Source organism: Desmodus rotundus, chromosome 5 (genome assembly GCF_022682495.2).
Source record: "Desmodus rotundus isolate HL8 chromosome 5, HLdesRot8A.1, whole genome shotgun sequence".
NCBI lineage: Eukaryota > Metazoa > Chordata > Mammalia > Chiroptera > Phyllostomidae > Desmodus > Desmodus rotundus.
In genome coordinates this window covers 153,002,146-153,022,822 of record NC_071391.1, presented here as the reverse complement: position 1 = coordinate 153,022,822, position 20,677 = coordinate 153,002,146, and the positions used below count along the sequence as shown (strand labels likewise).

The window sequence follows — 20,677 nt, the reverse complement described above, 5'->3', positions numbered from 1 at the left end:
AGGACAGTGCCTATACCCTTAGCACGGTGCTTGGCAACGAGGCGCTCAATGGTCTTTGATGGATATGATTTTGAGGAATTCCCATTTGATGATAAACGAAGGATGAATTAGTGATCGGGGCAGTAAGCGATGAACCACAACTTGGTCCAGCTCTTCCGTCTTCCAGTCTGATGTGACTGGGCCTTCCCGGGGGCTCAAGATAGTACATCCTAACTGCAGGAGAGAGGAATCAAGCCCAAAACTGGGATGCCAAGTCCTGAACGACGGTGGGCGGGGCCTGAGCTGCGCGCAGACTCCCGTGGCAGGTCAGATGACTGCTTTTCCCTGGCAACGGCTTGTTGTTGGCAACCCAGCGACCATCCCGCGGTAGTGGTCCGGGTGGAGCTGCCCGGGGGAGGCGCCCGCCATGAATCCCCAGTCGGGACCCTTGGGGGTCCTGGAGGAAAATGAGGAGGAACACTTAACCACTGAGATTCTCGGGCCCTCGATCCATTCCGAGAACCCACAGGAGCGGATCCAAGCCCGGCGCCTCCGCATCGCAGCGCGCCTGGAGGCCCGGAGACGGTGAGCGGGGCTGGGCAGCCAGACGCAGAGCGCCGGGGGTGTCCGGGAGGTGGTGCAGTGGCCGAGGGGGCGCCTACCAGGGCGACAGCCCCTGCAGTGTGGGGCCGAGTGCCCCACGTGCTCTCACACTTCTTTCTTCTTTCTTGATAAAATAGAAAACATTTCTTCTAGAAGGCTCAATGGGATGTTAAAACATTGAACACGCTAGTAAAGTGAGAGACAGAAATAATAATCCCTTCAACACTTTCACTGAAAGCCAGGTGCACCGGGCACTGAAATGCAGGTGACCCATGACCTGCGCTCAGAGATGCGTCTCTCCTTCCCGCCCCACCTGCCTGCTCTCCACAGGTAGTTACCCACTGGGCTGCAGCTGCCACCTCTGCTGGTGTGACACGCACCCTCAATCGCGAAGTATCTGAGACTGATAACCTTAGTCCTTTCAGGGTCGCTGCACCTCTCCCATCATTCGCAGACACAACGGGCCGTCACAAGGTGGCACCGAGAGGCCCCTGTGTGACTCCCTGAATTCCTGGACACCCTCGCCCTGTAACAGCGCTGTTCCGTGTCCTGCTGGCCAGGGTCAGCAGCCCCTCCAAGAGGGTGGCTTCCCTTCTTGTCTGCTGGTCCCTGGACACAAGGGCCCAATGTGGCATGGCTGCGTCCCATCAAAACTTCAGTTATGGCCACTGAAATGTGAATGTCATATCATGTTTGTGTCGCAAAACTTTCCCCCCCTAAATTAATAAACTTCTTTTGGGAGCAGTGTTAGGTTTACAGAAAAATCAAGTGGAAAGTAGAGTTTTCCCATATATTTTGAACCCCCTGCCTCCACACATACAAAACCTCTCCCACTGTCAGCATCCCCACCAGAGTGGCCCATTTGTGACAGCTGATGAGCCTCATTGACTCATCTCTGTCAGTCACAGCCCAGAGTTTACATTGTGATTCACTCTTGGTGTTCCGTGGATTTTGACAACTGTATAATGGCGTGTCTCCACCACTACAGTGTTGAACAGAAAGGTTTCTCTGCCCTAAAAATCCCCTGTCCTCTGATCTTTCTTTTTTAAACCATTAAAAAATGTCCACAGTATTCTTCGCTTGTGAGCCATACAACATAGGTGGGCCCTATTTGTCCGGCCGGCCACAGCTTGCCAGCCCTGGTGTGAAGGCTCAGTGTGTGTGATGTTCTGTGGGGTAGCCCGGTGGTCCTGGTTACTCAGACCGTATTTTCACAGCGATCAGGGGAATTAACATTGCCCTGCGCGTGTGCGTACGTAGCGCCAAGCTTTTAAATCTTTTCTGGTCTATAGCAGAGTAATGATGACACAGAGGGTTTGCAATTTAATTTCTCTGGTTATATGCCAAGTGGACCATATCTTCGAGTGTCTATTCGCCATTTGCATTTGTCCCATGAATTACCTGTTCACATGCTTTGCCAATTTTTCTGTGTTTTTTTTTTTGTCCTTTTTGAGTATTGATTTGAAGGAGGCTTTTCTATTTAATAGAGAGCAAAATTTTGTCAAATTTTACCAGTTTACCTCTTGACTTTTAAGGATAAAATTTTAAAATTTTAGGAAGTAAAATCTTTCCATCTTTTTTTTTTCTTCTGACGTTGGTCTTATTCTTGCTCCTCTATTTACTTCTAGTGTTTTATGATTGTTTTTTTTTAATATCTAGATTTTTAACCTTATAGAATGTATTTTCGAATACCGTGTGAAGTTGCAAGGAAACTTTAAAGATAGAATTTAAGTATTAGAAGTAACGTCAGTTTCTCTATTCTTTTCCATCGCAGGGAAGCGCTTGGAGAATATTTAGATGGGAAGAAGGAGAGCGAGGAAGATCAAAGCAAGAGCTATAAACAGAAGGAAGAAAGCAGGCTGGTATGAACTGCATAGCAAAGGGGTCTTAGCAGTCCCCCCGTGAGACCGGAGAGCTGGGTGTGGTGGTTGTATTAGACTAGAAGACACTCAGTAGAGATGAAATCGCAATGGATGCTCTATTTCCGGTCTCTGGGCAGAACTGAATTTGAATCTTTCCTATTGTGGGAGCTCCTTGGGAGTGGGCTTTCGTGTTACAGTCTCTCGTATTGATGCTGCCTTTTCTTTGCTTACACACTTTTAATGGCATTTGCTACTCATAGGATGCAGTCCAAATAGTTTAGCCTGACATTCAAGACCTTTTGTAGTCTGTTCCCTTCTTAACTTTCTAATCTTCTCTCCCGTGGTTACCTAATTTGGGCCTTCCACTTTGGCGAAGCCGATTGACTTGTTCACCTCCAATGACTTTGTTCTTTCTGCTCAGTGCCTTTGACCTTCTGCAATGCCAAGCTCCTTCCCTCTCCTCTTCTTCCCTCCTCCCCTCTCCTCTCCTCTCCTGTCTTCAGGTTATCTTCCTGTACTTGAAGACCTTCTAGGTCCTGACCCTCCCGTGAGCTCCTCCACACCAGGCTGACCTCCATCACACACAGTGACCACTTCTTGTCTGTTGAATTCATTGCATTTTGGATAGTCTTCTGCCTTGTATGACTTTGCAAATGTGTGGGCATGCAGTGTCCCCAATGAAACTGTAAGCTCTATGAGAGGGAGAGCCTCTCTGAGTCCCTGCGGAACGGCGCCTGGCTTGTACTCAGTGAGCACCAAAAAGAAAATCATCCCTTGCTCTCCCACGGCAATGGGGTATTTAATAAAGGACTTGGAACAAGAGGTGCTGGAGGAACAAAAATGCCAGTTCAAAACAGCGCGGCAGGCCTAGCCCAGTGCCGCCTTTAGTTACTTGCGAGATGAACGGCATAGACGCTGGTACTGTGGGAACTGAGACGTGGAAACCTGCTCCCTAAGTGGGCCTGGTCAGGGAAGGTCCTGTGGAGGAAGTGCAGTTTGAGCTGGGTCTCAGACAAATGGGCGGGACTTATCAAAGTGGAGAGGAGAGAGAGCTCATTTCTGGCAGAAATTAAAGTGTAATTATTGGGAGGAAAAGTATTCAAGCTACTGACATATTATTATAGGGAATGACTATATAGAGATAATTGATTGAATAACCTATACTGTACTATGTCGAGGATAAGATATTTTACGGTAATGGAGAAAATACTCAGTTGCTGTGGCTTCTCAGTCCAGATCTGTTGCTTATTGTGAAGTACAGGAGTCACGTCACCTCTTTGTACCTAGGTTTGTTTGTTTCTTTCTTTCTTGATATGAGAGAGAGAGAGAGGAAGAGGAAAGGAGGGATAGAGGTAGAGATGGAGATAAGACAGAGAGAGAGACACACAGAGAGAGAGAGATTTGCTGCTGTACCTATTCATGCATTCATTCATTGATTCTTGTATGTTCCCTGACTGGGGATTGAACCTGCAACCATGGTGTATTGAGATGATGCTCTAACCAACTGAGCTACCCAGCCAGGGCCCTAGGTTTCTTCATTTAAAGGGTCAGTGGTCTCTGAGCACTTCTGTGTAGGATCAAAAGGATATTATATATAATCTTGAAAAGACTGATACAGTTAATACTGATATAATCTTGAAAACACTGATATACACTTCATCCTGAGCACTCTTTGAGTGTAACGTAAAACCAAAAGGATAATGTTGTTTTCATTAGCAGCTTTTCAGGGTTCCTATCACTTAGGACTGAAGTCTGAAATGCCCTGGCACCGAGAAGAAATGTATACCAAGAATGCCACCTCCCTCAGTATCCAGGTATTAATAAGCAGTTCTGCCCTAAGACCTAGGCAGGAGGGGCCCCTGCCCTTGGCCCTGCCCCTTATTAGTCATTTTTAGGGGTGATTCTTTTTGTTCTCTGTTTCATCTTCCTCTCTTCCAAGTTTATGAAGATATCCTTTTCCTGGAAGAAGAAAACTGCTCCACTGTTTACATTTTGGTCTCTAGTCTATCTGGAGTTGATTTTGGTGTGTGGTATAAAAGTAGGTCTTCAGGTTTTTAAAACTCCAGGTGGGTTTAATTGGCCCGGCAGCACCTACTGAGAAGATCGTCCGTTCGCAGGAGCACTGCAGTGCACCTTAGTTGCGAATCAGATTGTAAATGTGTGTCTGTTTCTAAATTCTCTGTTTCGTCCCATCGGTCTGTTTGTCTGTCTTTACACCCATTCCACGCTGGCTTAGTCACTGTAGCTGTATGACAGGTCTTGATATCTGGTAGGGAAGTCCTCCAACTTTGTTGTTCTTCGAGGTTGTCTGGGCCGTCTTTGACCTTTGCATTTACACATACGTGTTAGAATCAGCTCGTGGATTCCCACCAAAAAACCTGCTGGGATTTTAATTAACATTGGGTCGAATCTAGAGAGCAATTTGGGAAAGAAATAGTATGTTACCAATATAGAGATTTATATAATCCATGAATACAAAATATCCCTCCATTTATTTAGGTATTCTTTAATTTTGTTCAGCAATGTTTTATACTTTTTATTGAGGTGATAATTGTTCATTGTGGATGTATAAAAGTACAATTGACTTTTTAAATATTGATTTGATATCCAACAACCTTGTCAAATTCACTTTTTAATTCTAGTAGTTTACCTGTAGTTCCTTTCTTTCTTTAGTTTTGCTTTCCATATATAATCACATCATCTTAAAATAAGTTTTATCTCTTCCTGTTTAATATTTGTACTTTTATTTCTTTTCTTGCACTAGACAGGCCCTTCAGCCTATTAAGCAGAAGTGGTGATGACGAAGCTCCCGTTTCTTGCTCTGGCTTTCCTCTGAATGCACCCCAGCAAGTGGACTTGCCTCAAGTTCAGTTAGAGCCCAAGTTCCCCCTTTATATCACTCTCTGTGTATCACAGAACCACAGATTCCCTGGCCAAAGGGTTCTGAGTGCACTTTCAAGGCCTACACGGGACTCTTCCCAAGATCTGTCCTGCTCAGGGCAGGTGAGCGAGGTCGCTGTTGTACAACCTCAAGGCTGATGGATGGCCGAGGGGTGCAGATGGAGCGTGGATGTGCGGTCTGGGAAGTCCACATGCCTGCACACGAAGCCCTTACTGGTGTGGGACAGAGGGGCAGTGGGAAGGTTATGGGGTGGACTGCAGGCTGGGGCCAGAGACTGGCTCTCCCTTAGCCACCAACTTCTGGGTGGAACTTTGAGATGTAGTCTAAATTCAAACTAGGAGTTCTAAATTGTTCTGAAGTTGTCAAGGTAGGAGGACAGAACATATTTTATTAATAGTTTATAAGATTGAATTATAATTTAAAAATATTTAGATGTATGGTATGTGGACCTCCATTTAAATTCTTCCTTTGGGTCTTAAAAATGTTAGTGCTGTGTTTGTTGGTCTATTGGTGTCTGTAACATTTTCAATTTTACTTTGAGTCTTAAATACCTGATTCAGAAATTTCTGATGTTCGTATTGTCTGAGTAAAAAACAGAAAATTGGTCAAAGCTACAGGAAAGCCATTACTTCCTTATGCGTATAAAACTATTCGGTACAAGTGATGAAGCCGCAGGCATTTAAAAAAGTCTGCGTTACCCAAGATACCTGGGTTTAGGGTCTGTTTTATATTCATGAAAACTGCATTTCAAAATGAAATAGAGTCTCTGGCTGATTCAATGACTCCTTGGGATAAAGATGTTTATAGGTTCTCGGTTCCAAAATGATTTGAGAGTTGGAGAATGTATAGGTTCCAAAACAGACTTGGAAAACCTTAGGCATAACTGAAGGATACGTGAACTTTTTGGTAAAATTATGACATCACAAAAATGCCAGGGGTGAAGATACCGAGTGTGGAGTTTATGAGAAGGGATTAGGAGGGGGGAACATTCTCAAGCCCATTAAGAGAGAGGGCAGAGCAGCCAGCTACAGTTCTCTTTCCTGTAACAAAAGATCCCATGTAACATTAGCCTCAATAAGATAGAAGCTTATTTTTCTGCCTGACTTAATAACCCAGGGCTGACACGGGGTCTCCTCCATGCCGGGCCCTCACCTCCTTCTGCCCTTTGTCTGCTTGTAATGGAACGCAGGTCTGGCTACCTGCTGCTTTGAAGCCAGTACTTGAGAGGCAGGTGCTGATGTAAAGGAAAGTGGCTTTATTCTGGTGCTGGTGACCTGGAAGATGAGGGACTCTCATCTCAAAGCCCAACTTAGCATCTCAGGTGTCCTGACTAATTGGTATAGGGGAACCGTGGGAAGAGGGGAACGAAGGAATTTCCGGCAAAGTGAATTTTCTCAGCTCGGCTCTTGGGTGGCTTTAATGCTGTCTCCGGCATGCATCATCACATGGTTCCTTCCCTCCACCCGCAGTTCCACTGCTGATACCTTGGAGGGGGACGTGCAGGCAGCGTTGTCGCTGGTTCTGCACGAGTCGCTGACACTTGCCCATGTTCTTGTGGTCAGGACCATTCCTTGGTTAATTAAGCAGGAGCTGCAAGTGCTGATGTCTGTAAAATGCTTCTAAGGAAACTCTTAGTACATGAATCTTCTGTGCGTTTGTTAGTACAGCCTATTCCGTAATCACCGCCTGATGAGTACATCACGTCTACTGCAGCCACTGCTGCATGCCCCTCGTGCCGCACTTTAGCGCCACGTTCCAGCCTGGGAGGAGGGGGACGTAGGGGCCACAGAAGGTGCACTTTTTCCCTTCAAGGCACAATTCAGAAGTGACACATACTGGCTCTGCTCCTGTGTCATTGATCAGCCAACTGTAGCTGCAGGGAAGTTTGGGGGATGTGTCTGTTTTGGGAGATCAAACGCCCAGCTAACATGCATGTGTTCGATTACTAGAAGAGGGGAGGTGGATGTGAAAGGACAGTGGTTACTGTCTGTCTCACCCCCCGCCTGCCCCAGCTGAGAGTCTTAGAAAGGACCCTGGCAGTGTCAGCCACCGGGGAGGTCGACCGGGGGACATGTGTCCCTAGAGCGCATGCCAGCACACTGGCTGGCTGGTCCCTGCTCTGAGAAGAAACTGAAGTGCACCCAGAATTGCAGAGTGCTGTTAAACTGTATCTATAGCAACACATCTCTAATGTCCCGATGGACACGGGCTGCTACACAGATTCCATTCTTAAAAGTCTTAAGGTAAAAAAAAAAAAGAGAGAGAGAGAGAGAATTAAAAAAAAGAAAAGAAGCCCTGACTGGTGTGGCTCAGTGTATTGAGCGCTGGCCTGCAAACCGAAAGGTTGCCGGTTCAATTCCCAGTCAGGGCACATGCCTGGGTTGTGGGCAAGGCCCCTGGTTGGGGGCACATGAGAGGCAACCCATCAATATTTCTCTCGCACGCTGATATTTCTCTACCTCTCTTTCTCCCTCCCTTCCAGCCTCTCTGAAATTAATAAATAAAATTCTTAAAAAAAGAAAAGAAGAAGAACAAAAAAGAAAAGTCTTAAGGTAGCTTTTGATTTGTGCTGGGTGGACAGAAGCGTTACAAACAGTTGTTCCAAGTGTTTCTAACTTTATGAATCCCTTTAAAGTTATAAAGTTATAATTCCTTTTACACAGCTTTATATACTTTATAAATATATAAATTCTCTATAAAGTGTTCTAACATTGTAAGTCCTTTGTTTTCAGAAACTGGCTAAACTGCTGCTCTGTGGCACCGAGTTGGTGACAAATATCCAGGTGGCCACAGACATCAGAGAGATCCACAGGAGGGTTGAAGAAGAGGAGCTAAAGCGTCAGAGGTGAGGGCCCCCGCTCTGAAGCCTGGTGGCTGTGTCTGTATCTCCTCTGTGTGCCCCTGAGTTCTCCCCAGTCCTTGGAAAGTGACTTTGTCAAACTTAGTCCAGTAAATGCTTCTTCTCACCCCCTTATGAATTCTTCCTCCCTCCTCCTTTCCTTCCCTCCTCCTGACTTCCCTCCCCTCCGCGTCCCTTTCTTAAGTATTCCATTCCGGTGCCAAGCTGTGGGGTACAACCAGGAGTGAACAGAGCCTGTGGTCTTGATGTTGGCAGTCTAGTCAAGATAGACACAGAAACACGTCACTGTGACTTTGTAAAAATGAAGGTTAGGCGTAAAGAGTTGTGGAAACATATATGGGGAGGCCTTTAATTCTCTCTGGAGAGATTACAGAAGAAACTCTCCAGGCAAAGTGACATTTGAGTTGGGCCGTAAAGGATGGGTAGGATGTGAGGAGCAGGCGTTTTAGGCAGAGGGAACAGCTTGTGCTGATGCATGGATCACGTGATATGCTTGGAAAGGGCATGATAGGGAAGGGCGTGTGGGCAGTGGGTTTGGGGATGCAGAGATGAGACTAAGAAGGTTGGTTGGGTTGTCCTGAGCTCAAGTTAATGAGAGCGACCAGCCCCATAAACACCTCAGTGTATGGACAATGTAGCAGGTATTAAGGAACAGGAGAGACTCCATGTTTGAAGCATAGAGCATTGGAGGGATCACGGGAGCCCCTGGCAGACCTTCAGCTCCAGTCCTCAGTGGGAGGGCTGCTGCGCGCACCCATCAGCCCAGGTCTCAGGTTGCCCGACAGTCTACAGTTCAATCAGAAGAGCGACCCACGTGACCATTAATCCATCTTAGCATATGCACACACAGTACAAGTTTAACAACGGTATTTTTAGTGGCTAAACGTAAGTAGCTCCCCTATTGGCAACTTTACCACCTTCATTAGTATATAATTGGTGACTTTACTCTTGAAACTTCCTACTGACTGGCATGGGCTATACCAGGAGCTAAACTGGCTGATCCCCAGCAGGGCAGCTTGTGAAAGGCCCAGAGTGCCAGGCCAAGGACTGAGGACTCGTCCCGCAGCCGCTGAGGGCAGATGGAAGGGTTTAAGTGGAGGAGTTACAAGACGAATGTGGATTTTAGAAAGGTGGCCCGATGGCTGTGTCTCATTTTTTGGAGAAGGAAATCGGTTGACATAAAATAGGTACGATGTAGCCGAGCTTGGAGGGTGGGAAGGAGAAAGGGGATCAGAAGATGATTAAGTGGTGATTCCTGTCCTTAGGGGCTTTGCACACTTGTTTGGAGGCAGTGTTGTAGAAGTGCCATCTGCTAGAGTAGGGACAGAGTCTCAGGCATATGCCCTATGCCCTGTCCTCAGACCTAAGGCCTTCCTTCAATCCAGGCCCATCCTCAGTATTTTCCGTCACATAGTTTCTTTGGAATTTCTAAAAAGCCCACACCTATTTTCCCTTGCTAATGATGGAGTCTCCCTACAGACATTTATTGGTAATTTGGGAGAGGAATGGCCTGACTCTTGAGGTCACGTTAATAATGATAGCTCATCATATGAGTAGCATTTGCTAAGTGACGGCTGCGCTGAGCACCTCACTTGGTGCCACGTGGCGGCGGAGGCTCTCATCCTCTCCCTGTCATGGATGAGAAAGGCGGGGCTTGCAAGGTTAAGTATTGGCTTGGCCAAAAAGTCCGGTTAGTTTTTTCTGTAAAATAAAAGACACATTTTTCATTTTCACCAACAGCTTCATTGAGTTGGGTGTGTTGAGTATGTTGGCTTATCTTATTGACTTCTAGTGGGTGGGGGCCAGGGATGTCGCTAAATATCTTCCAATGCCTAAGGCAGTCCCACGGCAAAGAATTATTTGTCCAAAATGTCAGTAGTACCAAGAAACTCCTCAAACCACTTTTGACACGTTCGATCAGCCACAGCACCTTCACCATACACTGCACAAGTCTTTTCTGCGTTACAGTTGCATTTTTACCTTTCTTGAAGTAATAATGCACAATATGCCAAAATGTTTCATATCTTCTTCCATCTTCAATATTAAAATGGCTGCACAAAAATTCAATTTGGATAACTTTTTAAAAAATGCACGATGACATAACAGCTGTCACAATACAATCTAACAAAGTTGTTTTGAATGAAGTTAAAGGCAACTAAACACTACTAGAGCCATCGTACAGAAAAAAGTAAATGAACTTTTTGGCCAGCCCGATAACTTGTCTAAAGTTGAGAAGCAGTTAGTAGCAAAGTCAGGACTTGAACACAAGCTATGTAACTCCAGTGACCAGGCATTTAACTGCTGTGCGTCACCCTCTTACTCAGAAGCTTGTGACCAGGGGACTCCTGATGTGTGTGTGTGCACATGTGTGTGTGTATGGCTTTACTGTTGATCTGTTTGTTGTGTGCCACTTGGTTTATTTGGGCTCGGTTGCTTTATACTCAAGCATTAAACAGAAAGAAGAAGATTTCTCAGAGCCTGGCCTGGTTTTGGGTGGGCGTGTGTGGGGGCAGTGTTTGGTGCCCAGGCCTGCATGATAGACTCTGGGGGACCTGCCCACTCTGTTGGAAGGCAGCGTTGGAAGCGGAGCTGGCATCGATTGCACGTTTGTATTCGCAGGCTCGAAAAACTGGAGAACGAAGTCAAGACCAGCCATGACAAATTTGATGAAATCACTGCCAAGTGGAAGGAGGGCAAGCAGAAGAGAATTCCCCAGGAACTGTGGGAAATGCTCAACACCCAGCAGGAGCACTGTGCTGGGCTGATAGAAGATAAGAACAAGCTTATCAACGAGTTACAGCAGGCAAGAGACTTGGGTCAGGTCGTTCATCCCAGCCAGGTGGGATCTGGCTGGGGGCTGGGGGCTGGGGGCTTTAACTGGATTATGGGTTTGCTTTTCCTGAACGGAGAAATGTGGAGGCCTCACTTTAGGCCTCAGAGCGCCGCACAGCTCCTCACCATCGCCTGCACTTGCTCCCGGGCCTTCTCCGATGCTTCTGAAGCCGCTTTCTCCCTGTACTGTGTGATTCCTAGTGGTCACAGGTGCGGATGACGGGGGGGGGGGGGGTCCAGGTGGCTGGTGCTTCTGTCTGAGTGTGTGACCAACCTTTGACATGCTCTTTTCTAGGAGTTAAAAATCAAGGATGACCAGTATGTGAAGGACTTGAAGAAACAATCAGATGACATCAGCCTGCTGCTGGAGAGGATGGAGGAACAAGTGAAGAATGTGATGAAAACCTTCCGGCAGGAGCTCAACCACATCGAGGTAACAGGGTGTGCAAGACCTGCCTTCTGCCCTGGGAGGCGGGCTGGGCCGGTCCTGCCCATCTGAGGAGGGACCCGCATGTGTTGGTCCTCTGCTTTCTGTCTCTGCTCTGGGGTTTCATTAGCTTATTTACTCATTCAGAAAGTATTCATCAAGTGCCTACTATTGTGAGGCACTGTACCGGGAGCGGGGGATATGGCTGTGAACAAAACAAGGCTCTCAATGCAGGCTGTATTCTAGTAGGAGACAGCTAGACAACAGAGATAAATTGCTGAATATATAATTTGACGGGAGCTTCGAAAGGAAATAAAGCTGGGTGAGGGTAAGAGAGCGGAGGAGGGAGATTAGTGCTGCATAACCACCATTTATCTGATTTATTTATGCCAGTCAGGGATGGGGGATGGGCAAGGGGCATGCCAAGGAGGATTCAGGAAGCAGTACTTTGAATTTGAATGACATATCAAGTTGAAATGGAGGCTTAGATCTTTCTAAAATGAAAGAGAGCCAAGAGGAAGGGCACCTCTCTGTCTGGATTATTATGGACTCATTCCTGCGTCCCAGGCCTGCCCCTCGTGAGCCCCACGCTGCCTTTGCTTCGTGGGGACCCCACCCCCAGCAGTCAGCGCACCACCCCTCATCCTGGTGGAATGACATGCTGGGGTTCGCCCTGCGACTGCCAGCCCGGGCATTGACCTTCCTCTGGCTCCCAGCTGCGGGTATTAACCGAGCCAGCGGACAGCTGGCACGTTCCCTCTAAACTTGTGAGAAGTCTGTTCTCCATAACGCTGACTTCCAGGCAGCTCCCTCCACAGCCATTTGGTTACGTGAAACTTGGCAAGTCCGCCTTTGGATTTGACTTTGTGTGGTCGGTGACATGGCACTCCGCTGTTAGCTTTGGGTTCTTCGATGCTGTGGGACCTGCCTAATCAGAACAGACACAAAACCCCTTTTCCTTCTTGCTCATAGAAAGCATTTGAGGTGGAGCGGCAGGAGCTCCTGATCAGCAATAAGAAGAAATGGGAGCGGGCGCTGCAGGCTCACAACACCAAAGAGGTAGGCTGGGGGTGTCGGGGGTGACCCGTGGCGTCAGGGGTGACTTCTGCTGTGACTGGCCGTGCGGGCCCTCCTGTGTCTTGTGGCGATTGCCCTGGCAGACATTCGGTGCTGCTCTTCATAGTTCATCAGATGGCCTCACAGGTGGCAGTCCCCCAGGTCATGGCGAGGCCGCTCTGTGCAGCTGGCTGTGGTTTCCACAGTTCTGTCTCTGTCTCCCTTGTTTCCTGGGCATCCACCGCAGCCATGGATGCTTGTGGCCCAAGAAAGTGCTATAAGACACATTTTAAAGGGTGTGGGGTTCTCACTCCATTTCAGAGACATATAGAACAAAGAAATAACAACCAAGATTCAATGGATTTTTTTTTTTTTTAGAAATACAAGTATCCAACTGCAGGGTCTGTGCTTAATTGTTTTTCAATTGCAGTTGACATGCGATATTATGTTAGTTTCAGGTGTGCAACATAGTGATTAAAGATTTCCTTAGCTTACAGAGTGATCACCCCCACAAATCTAGTTATTACCATACATAGTTATTACAAGATTTCTGGCTCTGTTCCCTGTGCTCTACCTTACGTCCCCCTGTGCTTGATGTCCCGATGGTGCGCTCCTCTTCGACATTCCGGAGGAAGGGCCCTGGTAAACAATACACAGCCTTGGGGCACAAGGGCTGCCCAGGACGGACAGACTCTCTCGGGAGTCGTGACACTTTCAGACCATTCCCTGTGCCACACTTGTCAGCCACCTGAAGGACTGACACAGGGCAGGGAAGGGGCCTGACTTGCCCTGTCCTCCTGTGCCCTCAGCTGGAGTATCTTACGAACCGGCTCAAGAAGGTGGAGGACTACGAGAGGCAGCTGAGCAAGCAGAGGGTCTGGGATTTCGAAGAGTACAACACGATTAAGATCAAGCTGGAGCAGGACGTGCAGGTATGGCTTGCTCCTCGGCCAGAGCAGGCGGAGCACGCCTGTGTGTTTCTTCCTCGGCGTCTACTGATGATGTTCTAGAGCTGGTCCATTCGACCGATACTCATTGATGGTCTGCTTCCTTTTAAACGGCCATATCTGCAGGAGCTCATGTATGAGGTACACTGGAGGACTGCTTTCTTCAGTCAGCTGGGGGAGAACTACCAAGATGCCTGGAGGGTGTGGACACTGGGGCACACGAGGAATTGTTGAGAGAGTTGTGCATATTAGCCAGGCAAGCGGAAAACGTCCTTAGGGCAAGTTAGCTGTGGCAGCGGGCCAGACCTAGGACAGCCACCATCCAGTGGGTGTCTGCCGTGTTCCAGGCCCTTAATGCCCAGTTTCTCTAATCCTCACCCTAACGTGAAAGGGAGAAATCACTGACAGCATTTCCTGGGCCAGCGACCTGAGGCTCAGAGAGAAGGCTACTCATCCAGTAAGTGGTAAACCCTGGATCCGAACCCAGTTCTGTCTGTCTCTGTAGCCTGTATCTTTGCTGTTATTCCAGGCAGCCCCCTGACTGACAGTTGGACATCGCTGTAGGGCAGATTCTGACTCACCATTAGAAAGAAGCTTCTAATAGTTAGAACTATCCAATATAGAAAAGGGCGTCCCTCAAAACACAGAGTCCTTTATCTCATCAAGTACTTGAAGGCTGAATGACTCTCTGTCTTCACGCTGCAGAATTCCTGCAGTGGGAAGGAGGCTAGACCTTTCCAGTTTCTAAAGCTCTTTCCAAGGCTAGGATTCTGTGTCTCAACATCAGTTTAAAAAAGTACATCTGTAATTACATTGAGCTGTAATACAGTTGTACCTTAATATCCAAGCTTGGTCTCTTCATTTCAGTGTCTATCTAGGAAAGCACGTTAAATTAAAGCTTTTCCATGTAGCCTTTGGTAGAATTTTAGTTCTTACTCCTCCTGTCATTTTATACAAAGAGGTTAAATAAAAACCCCATTAGACTACACATGTTTTTAGCAGTCCTGAGGATTTTCCTTGGCCTTTCTCAGAGTAACGTTGTGGGAATGAGAGCCACTAATGAAGATCGCAGTGTCTGGGACAGAGCGGCGCTGCTTGTGTGGGCCGCGCACACCGCGCTTTCAAAGAAAGCGCCTGTTGTTTTGAAAACAACAACGGCTTTCTGAAGTTATCTTGGGTCTGTGATAATTTATGCGACAAAACTACACACTGTTGGCCTCAGCGAAACGATGGAACTTTGTGTTCTTTTTGTTGTTGTTGCTTTGTTTTCCTTTTGTGGGGAGAGCACTTACTAGAAAATCTACCCTCTTAGCAAAATGTTAAGTCCGCAGCGTGGCATGGTAAACCACAGGCCCTCTGGTGCGCCGCAAACCTCGGGACTTACTCCCCCTGTGTAACCAAACCTGTGTGCCCTTTGACCGACGCTTCCCCCCGCCCTTTCTTCTACACCCCACCCCCTGGTAGCCCCGGTAGCAAATTCTTTTCTCTGCTTCATGAGTTTGACCGTTTTAGACCCCACGTGGAAGGGAGATCATGCAGCTCTTTCTGCGTCTGGTTTATTTCATATCCTCCAGGTCCATCCATGTGGCTGCAAATGGCAGAATTTCCTTCTTTTTGAAGGCTGAATAATATTCCACTGGGTGTAATACCACCCTTCTTTATCCAGTAGTTCATTGCCGGGCACTTTGGTCGTTTCTCTATCTCGGCTGTTATGAATAAGGCTGCGACGGAGATCCCGGTTTCAATTCCTTTGGATGCATACCCAGAGTCGGGACTACTGGATCAATGATAACTCTATTTTTAATTTTTTTGAGGAGCCTCTATATTGTTCCCATAGTGGCTGCACCATTATGCGTTCTTACCAACAGTGTGCAAAGGTTCTCTTTCCCCCATATCCTTGCCAACACTTGTTGTCCTTTGGTTTTTGATAGTAGTCATCCTAACAGTATGAAGTGGAATCTCATCGTCATCTTCATTTTCATTTCCCTGGTGACTAATGATGTTGAGCACAGTTTCCCATAGCTGTTGGCCATTTGTATGTCTTCACTGAGAAATGTCTATTCAGGTCCTTTGTCCATTTTCTATTCAGGTAATTTATTTTTTTGCTATTGAGTTGTAGGAATAGAACCTCATGTTCTTAATCTAACTTTCAAATGCTTGAACAAAACCCAAAAATTCGGAGACATGGGAGATTATGCGGGTTTGGTGAGGTAAGACTAAGGAGGTGAGGGGCAGAGAGGCAGCGTGCCTGGGACACCTGGCTGTCTTGGCCCCCCTGTTGGGAGGGACTAACGGTGGAGAGTGGGCATGTGGGAGGCCGGGGGACGGAGATTCAGAGCGGGAAAGTGTGAGCGGTCCCTTTGCAAAACAGCTTGCTCCTGTGTTCGAATGGAACCCCAGAGTGCTCTGCATTCCACCCTCTAACTGGGGAAAGGCAATCAAATCAGGGACCTCCCATACTGCCGTGGGTGCAATATTCTAGAAGATTGGACTTTATCATAGTGCCTCTTAGCTGCACTTTTACTGGACGTTAAAGTCAGGTAGCATCGGTTTTTGCCAAGTACTGTCGATGTGGTATGGATGCCACCCAACACCAGCTTCGCTATTTGTAGTGTGGAGCACTGAATTGGTTCTGAAATATGGAACTAAAATTTTGGTAAATCACACACAAAAAAGGAAGGATTCAATACTCATAGACTGGGTTTGATGGATAAAGTAGAAGAAGTAAGAAAAGAGTGTATACTTTTCAAGTGCTTTCTGCCAGTAAGGCCACATTGTTAATGAGCAAAGAGAAGCTGATGAGCATTATGCACTCGGAGGGAGTTTACCCCTCTGACCACCACCCCAGAGGAAAACTGCTGGAAAACTTAGTTCTTGATGCAGGAAGTCAATTTTTTTTTAAAGGGCCTTATGTGCTCATTTAAACTTATAAAATGATATAGTTCAACTTTGGGGACTGTTACCTTTAATACAAGAACATTAATCACAGAATAGTAAATATGGGTTATTTATTTAACAAATATTGTGAATTTATGTGGTGTAAAGCACAAAGATAAACAAGGCACAGTCCTCACCTTCAGAGAGAGAGAGAGAGAGAGAGGGAGAGAGAGGGAGAGAGAGAGAGAGAGAGAGAGAGAGAGAGAGAGGAATAGTATAAAAGAGTGAGTCACGGTGAAGAAAAGGGTAAGCAAGCTTACAGGCCAGACTGAAATTGTTAGTCTACGGTGGTTCCAAAATCGAATCCAGGCCCCGTCCTGGGATTGAGATTGGTGATGAAGAGGCCCGGTGGGGTCTCTGGAGTCAGTTGAGAAGGCCGGCAGGAAAGGCTATTTTGCATTCACTTTGTGGGCACCGATGGCTGCGGGCTTTGCAAAAGCAGCTGTGGAGGAGCTGGAACTGCCCCAGCAGAAAGAGGGAAGGTGTCGCAGCTCCTGCAGTAGCAGTGAAGGACTTCGTGGCTGGTTAGAATGAACCCTTTATAAATTATTCACAAAGACCGAACCTGACATTTTGCCATCACTCTTGGGAACGTAAAGTAAAGCTTTGCAAGGTATCTTTGTATAAATGAAAAATAAATGAAGACGTTTAACAAAGTCAACCATTATTTAAAAATATAAAACTATAGGCAGTGTGTGACCATCAAGAATGGCTGTATATTGAGACTGAGACCTGAGAGAACTAGCGGTAGGGCCACCAGCACTAAAGTTGCGGTGAGTACAGGTGTCACACACTAATGACGAGGGGTGTAATTCATGCAATCGCCTGCCGTAGACTCTGCTGTAAGAGGCACAAGGCTGTGGTTAGTTCTGCAGGTTCAGTGACAGCACCACCAATAGCTCATAACTAGTGTCGTGAACGGGAAGCCCCAGAGGTCGTCTGGGCAGAGCTGAGGTGACGAGTGGCTGACACGTGGTCTGGCAGAGGTGGTCGGCACAGGTGCCGGGGGCGTTGCTCCTGCCCCCAGGCGTCAGTCTCTAAGAACGTGCTGGAGCAAAGAGCAGGAGCAAGTGCTTTCACAAAAGGAAATAACGTTGCTGATAAATATTCAACTGCACGCCCAGAGCAATGTAAATTAAAGCAGTCAGGTGACAGGTTATTGTTATTTTTTGCATAGAAAATCAGCACAAATTTAAGGGTTTTTTTTACAGATTTAAAAACAAATTTATCTTATTATTTTTTAAGATTTTATTTGTTTATTTTTAGAGAGGGGAAGGCAGGGAGAAAGAGAGAGAGAGAAACATCAGTGTGTGGTTGCCTCTTGCGTGCCCCCTACTGGGGACCTGTTCTGCAACTCAGGCATGTGTCTTAGATTGGGAATTGAACTGGCGACCCTTTGGTTCGCAGGCCGGCACTCAATCCATTGAGTCATGCCAGCCAGAGAAAATTTAAGTTCTTTCAGCTAGGTGAGATAGATACTCGTGGTGCTTCCACAAAACTAACACTAAGAGTGATGCCAGTGATAAGGTTTCTTTCCTTATCAAGATGTGTTATGTAGGAAAAGTAGAGTCCATGTAATAGTAATTGCTGTGCGATAATCTGCCTTGAAGAATGGAATTCACATAACATTTCACATGATGGAGCTTGCGTTACAACTCCTGCTCGCACTGCGTTGTAAATATAAACGCTGTTCTGGGATGAGGTAAGTTTGGGAAATGCTGTCTTAGCCACCAGGGCTTGCTGCAAAGCTACGCGGAGGAGGAGGGACATCATCGGACACCCGGGGGCTCTGGTCTCAGGGCTCCGGATGACCAGAGGGAAGCCCGGAACAGCCCCTCCTCGTCACTCCAAATCCTGAGCAGCTCCGGAGACCTCCTTCTCTGTGAATGTTCGTGCTTCCTCAGATTGTCTCCATCCAACACGGAGCTTTTCTGCTGGACTTCGTGCTGTTCCACCCCTTAGACCATGACCTCCCCCATGTCCAGGGCAGGCGGCATTGGCAGCAGTGCGGCTGGTTTCATTTGGAACATGGGGCCATAAGTCGTTGCGACTTGCAGGAAGAGCTGCTCAGAGTCCCTTTCCCTCGTGGACACTCTGCCATCCCTAGAGGGCTCCAGGGCTGAAGACCACTCAGTCTGGGGCCAGCCAGGGCAGCTGCACTTGAAAGGAGGCTGCATTGTCAGTCTCTCCCACAGTTCCTTCGGGATGTTGTTTAAGTTGGAGATTTCGAAATGAAATGTAATGACCCTCAGGAAGAGTCGCATGCAGCTCCCTGCCCCACCCAGGCACCCCACCCAAGGGCGGGGCCTGCTTGTAGAACCTCACAGCCTGCCCTGGGCAGTGCTCAGTGCCCACAGGCTGTGGGAAGCAGGCACTCGCACACAGGGCCGGTGGGGTGTGAGCCAGAAAGTGACCTTTGGAAAGCAATTCATTGAGAGCCTTTGACCTAGTAATTTCACTTCTGAGAATCTACCTTAGGGAAACTAAAAAAAAAATGCTCCCCAAAGTTTTATATACAGCTGTTCCCAGAATTATGTTATAATGTCATTGAAATTATAATTTTAATTTATAATTTTCTATTATAATTTAATTGAAAATTATCAAAACAATAGAAATGTGCAACTGCAGGGAAATGGTAAAATGATGATCTATGATGCATATGCCATACACACTTCCTATATGATAAATTGTTGTATTGAAATATTATGTACCATTAAAATCATGTTAATGAAACTTTACTAACATGGAAAATTCTTATGCTGCAATATTAAAGGAGAAAAGTAGGATATAAAATTGTAGTTATAGTGTGGGGTGGGAATGCGTGGCAGGGCCGCCATGCCCGCTGCTAGGACCCCTCCCTGCCATGGCGCTGGGTACTCTGGTCTTTACAGCCGGGCGTCTGGGGCCTCCTAGTGGGGTCCCATGGAGGGTGTCGGCCAGGACAGCTACAGAAGAGGAGACGCGGCACCGGGAGCCCAGGGGTAGGTCGCTTCCGAGGCAGGGGTGCACTTCTGTGTGACGAGGTTCATCAAGGAGGCTGGTGTCAAGCTAGGGATGCTCGGTTGCCAGGGGGACGGCGCCACCACGTCGCCGTGATGGCCAGTACGCAGAGGACTGGCTGGGAGAACTGGCTTTGTGCTGCTGGAGATGGTGGAGTTGGTGCAGGTGACAGCACGCTGCCACGTTGAGTCTACTGCTGTGGCTGTGCCCGCAGCCGTGGTCCCCACAGTGACAGCACCTGCGCCCCCAGCAGGCAGGCGTGTGTTGCAGGGGGCGGCTCTGAGGCGTCTGCGTCTGCCTTTGTCCTTTGAGAGGACGCAGACTGCGGTCAAGATTTGGAGTCATTGGAAGGAAAATCAAAGAATGGATGGCGCTGTACTTTTGGGGATTTTTTTTAAAGGCCAGATTCATAGAAAGTATGAACGTGTAACATAGATGAAGTTTTATTTTGTATAATAAAAGATGATACAAATAAAAAAGTTGTAGTTATAGTTCTACCTTTACTATGGAAAGGACACTGGAAGGAAACATGTCAGTATGTTAACCGAGTTGTCCCTGGGAAGTGGAATTATGGGTAGCTTTCCCTCCTCCTTCTCCTATGTCGTCTTCTTCCTTGCTGAACTTTCTGCATTTTCTACAGTGAGCAAATATTAGATTCACAATCAGGAAAAGCTCTTCTTTTTTTAAAAAAAAAAATATTTTATTTATTTATTTTTTAAAGAAGGGAAGGGAGGGAGGAAGAGGGAGAGAAATATCAATGTGTGGTTGCCTCTCGTGTGCCCTCCACTGGGGCCCTGGCCCGCATCCAGGCATGTGCCCTGACTGGGAATTGAACTGGTGACCCTTTGGTTCTCAGGCTGTTGCCCAACCACTGAGCCACACCAGCCAGGGCCAGGAAAAATTTTTACAAAGAAAACCATATAACTGGTCAAAGTAAATACAATTTTGACTAAACAAGTAGAGAAATTGAGAGGCACAGTTGTTTATCATCCCAGTGACCAATATGGTCCTTCACTGACCACCTGGTAAAGAATAGATGTTGCAGGCTTCTGTTCTGAAGGAGACGTTCAAATCCTTGTCCAGCAAGGGAGGTTCTAAAGTCCCTGGGAGGGTTAAATAGGACACCGTTGACTCATTCCTTCAGTTACAAATGGGGAATCACCGGATTCCACAGGGGCCAAGGAAATGCCTCACCTTCTGATAAGGTGTCAGTACCTTTATTCTCCTCTGCTTCACCTCCCAGCCAGGTACTCACCTGGAGGATGACGCACA

General features: G+C 47.2%; 1 protein-coding gene across 2 annotated transcripts in view; it reads left to right on the top strand.

The window, feature by feature from the left end:
• The first annotated feature begins 335 nt into the window (after positions 1–335).
• Positions 336–20,677, top strand: part of DRC1 (dynein regulatory complex subunit 1) — a 34,408-nt gene continuing 14,066 nt past the window's right edge. For both annotated transcript variants that reach the window (XM_045189244.2, XM_024553007.3), the window contains exons 1-7: positions 336–564; positions 2,357–2,444; positions 8,079–8,191; positions 10,826–11,009; positions 11,334–11,471; positions 12,438–12,524; positions 13,331–13,453. In XM_045189244.2, coding sequence (XP_045045179.1) covers positions 407–564; positions 2,357–2,444; positions 8,079–8,191; positions 10,826–11,009; positions 11,334–11,471; positions 12,438–12,524; positions 13,331–13,453 — 891 coding nt within the window. In that variant the 5' untranslated portion in view covers positions 336–406. The remainder of the gene's footprint in view (positions 565–2,356; positions 2,445–8,078; positions 8,192–10,825; positions 11,010–11,333; positions 11,472–12,437; positions 12,525–13,330; positions 13,454–20,677) is intronic.